Source organism: Nuphar pumila, unplaced genomic scaffold, assembly GCF_984573655.1.
Source record: "Nuphar pumila unplaced genomic scaffold, dmNupPumi1.hap1.1 HAP1_SCAFFOLD_414, whole genome shotgun sequence".
In the NCBI taxonomy this organism is placed as follows: domain Eukaryota; kingdom Viridiplantae; phylum Streptophyta; class Magnoliopsida; order Nymphaeales; family Nymphaeaceae; genus Nuphar; species Nuphar pumila.
Genome location: NW_028323334.1, coordinates 21514 through 23797, shown reverse-complemented (window position 1 = coordinate 23797; position 2284 = coordinate 21514). Strand labels below are relative to the sequence as shown.

At 55.7% G+C, this 2284-nt stretch overlaps 1 protein-coding gene across 1 annotated transcript; it reads right to left on the bottom strand.

Moving 5' to 3' along the window:
• Positions 1–1177: 1177 nt before the first annotated feature.
• LOC149810275 (putative protein phosphatase 2C 5) lies at positions 1178–1819 on the bottom strand. Its single transcript, XM_089994323.1, has one exon. The coding sequence runs from the start codon at positions 1817–1819 to the stop codon at positions 1178–1180; it is 642 nt and encodes a 213-aa protein (XP_089850449.1).
• Between the last annotated feature and the right edge of the window lie 465 nt (positions 1820–2284).

Sequence of the window (2284 nt, the reverse complement as noted above, 5' to 3'; positions counted from 1 at the left end):
TTTTCGGACCGCATTACCAAGCGAAACGCACCGATGATCCGCCGTTCACTGACACGTTCGCATGATGACTGGGATCGATGTCCGTGGTGCGGGTATGATTGGACGTCCCCACCGACGTGTCAGCGGTAACGGTTTGCATTTCCATCGACACCGCCGTCTCACGACGAACCCCGGCCGCGTTTGCATGGGTCTCTTCAGGCTGCGTTACAGGAGTCCCACCAGAGAGACAGCAAGAGAAAAATCCTTTTGATGCCACTGGTTTACTGGGAGCTATCGAGCACGGCACTGCGTGAGGCGCCGTTTCCATGGAGGCAAACGCAAACTGTGAACCATCCTTTTGGTCTTGTTTTGGTGCCGCTTGGTGTAGGCCTGAAGCGTCGACAACGCCATCAGTATCGACCACTTGAAGCGTCACCTCGCTGGCTGAGGTATAGGAGCCCCCCGATGTGGTCTGGATGGGGGGGGGCGCAGTGTGTGTTAATTGATGTGGCTTTAGTCTGCCTGATGGGAGCGTTTCGGCGATGGGTTGTGTGTAGAGGCGCGGGGCAGATTTGCCAACGCTGGAGCTGAACCAGTTTGGGGCGCTGGCAGAAGAGGACTGCTGGTTCACCTGCATCAGAGTGTTCACAATGAGATGTTGGAAGATCCGTTGGCAATTCTCACAGCCACACACCTGAGTGCTTGTCGCAGTGGCACTCGCGACGAAACAGACCCTTGTTGCAGACTGAAGCTGTCACCATTGCATCTCCAAGCAGAAGTTGCCAGGAGAAAGCAGGCACAACAGTGCTTCGCCAGGAAGGGGGTCCATCCCCATTTCTGCCCCGGACAATCATGCATTTTCAGGGACACAGACCCACAAAGCAAACTGCCTGGCGAAGCACTGAGGCAGAACCATCAGCAGCCCCTGCCTTATCATTCGCTTCGAAGCAGGAAGCGTGCTTCATACACTTCTGGACTTTGCTGTTCCAGCAATCTGCTGTGGCAATGTGGAGGGCCTGCATTTGGTCGAGTGTGCTTGCAGGGAGTGAACCAGCTAAGCCACTACTGGCCTCATAGCCGTAGCACAGAGGCAGAGGCGCTCGAAAAAACATCAACCAACTCAGGACATGCAGACATACAGACACATATCGCAGTCCAGTGCAGCATCTTCACTCCCATGCAGACGATTGGCAACACATCAGCGCGTGAGGACAGCAGCACTCCAACAACATACACACCGCACAGCAAAGCAGCCGCGTGGGCGCGACACACGTTGGTGAGCAGGCCGCACCGAAAAGCTGTTTTCAGACATGGCTTTCTGCGGATCGTATCCCTTGAACGAGGTCACGCCGTAGGGGACGAAATCGACGACAATGCATGTCGTGTCGTCGATCAGGAAGCCCTGTTTAGCGCGCAGGCACTTGTCGCAGATCGCGTTTGCAGCGCTGTCCACGCCGAGCTTGCGGCAGGCCTTGCTGACGAGCTTTGGGGGGATCGTGTCCCAGACGCCATCGCTAGCGATGATGAGGCGCGCTCCCATCGCCGGCACCACTACTTGACGTATGTGCGGTTTGGCGATGATTACTGGACCAACGTCCACATCCCCCACCCCTCGAGAGACACAGAGCCCCCCTGGCCAGATTCGCAGAGGACCCATGCCTGCTTCCCCCGGGCGTGCTGCACCTGTCATGTTCATGGAAATCGTCGCCATGTATGACCCGGCCTGCTTCACGCGCTTCCGCTCCATCAAGTTGTCATTCACGCGGTGCGGCACCGACATCTTGACGATCTCGTTGAACCCGTCCAATATGGCGTCGGAGTCACCTGCACACTTCAGCATTTTACACCGGCCAGACGGGCACAGTGCATTGCGTTAAAGGAACGAGACCCGAGGCCGCCAGGTTCGACCATTCCAAACGAATTGCTTTTGACACGCCACTCATGGCCTTTTTTTGTTTGCCGCTCGAGTACCTATGAATACCAAAGGGATATCTGAATATCTGGCATAGTGGATGGCAATATTCCTGCAGTATTCGCCAAAAGTACAAGCCTTGCTCATTGTCCCTGTGCATGTGTCGACTGACCTCCGTCACGCATGAATCGGCAGTGGAAGGTCAGTTTCGAGCTATGAAGGTGGTTTGCTGGCGCTCAATTAGCATGCCGTCTTGCCTGTTATCTCGAGATAGTCGATTCTAATGTGCATCCACGTCCATGCGTTTGATTTGTGCCGCTCCTTGAGGGATTCCTCAACCAACCCACAACCCGTGGCGCGCATGGAGCTCAAGGCGCCCACAACCAGGTACAC

Coding starts and splice junctions, on each gene's coding strand:
- LOC149810275 (XM_089994323.1), bottom strand. CDS start 1,819: ATGCTGAAGTGTGCAGGTGACTCCGACGCCATATTGGACGGGTTCAAC.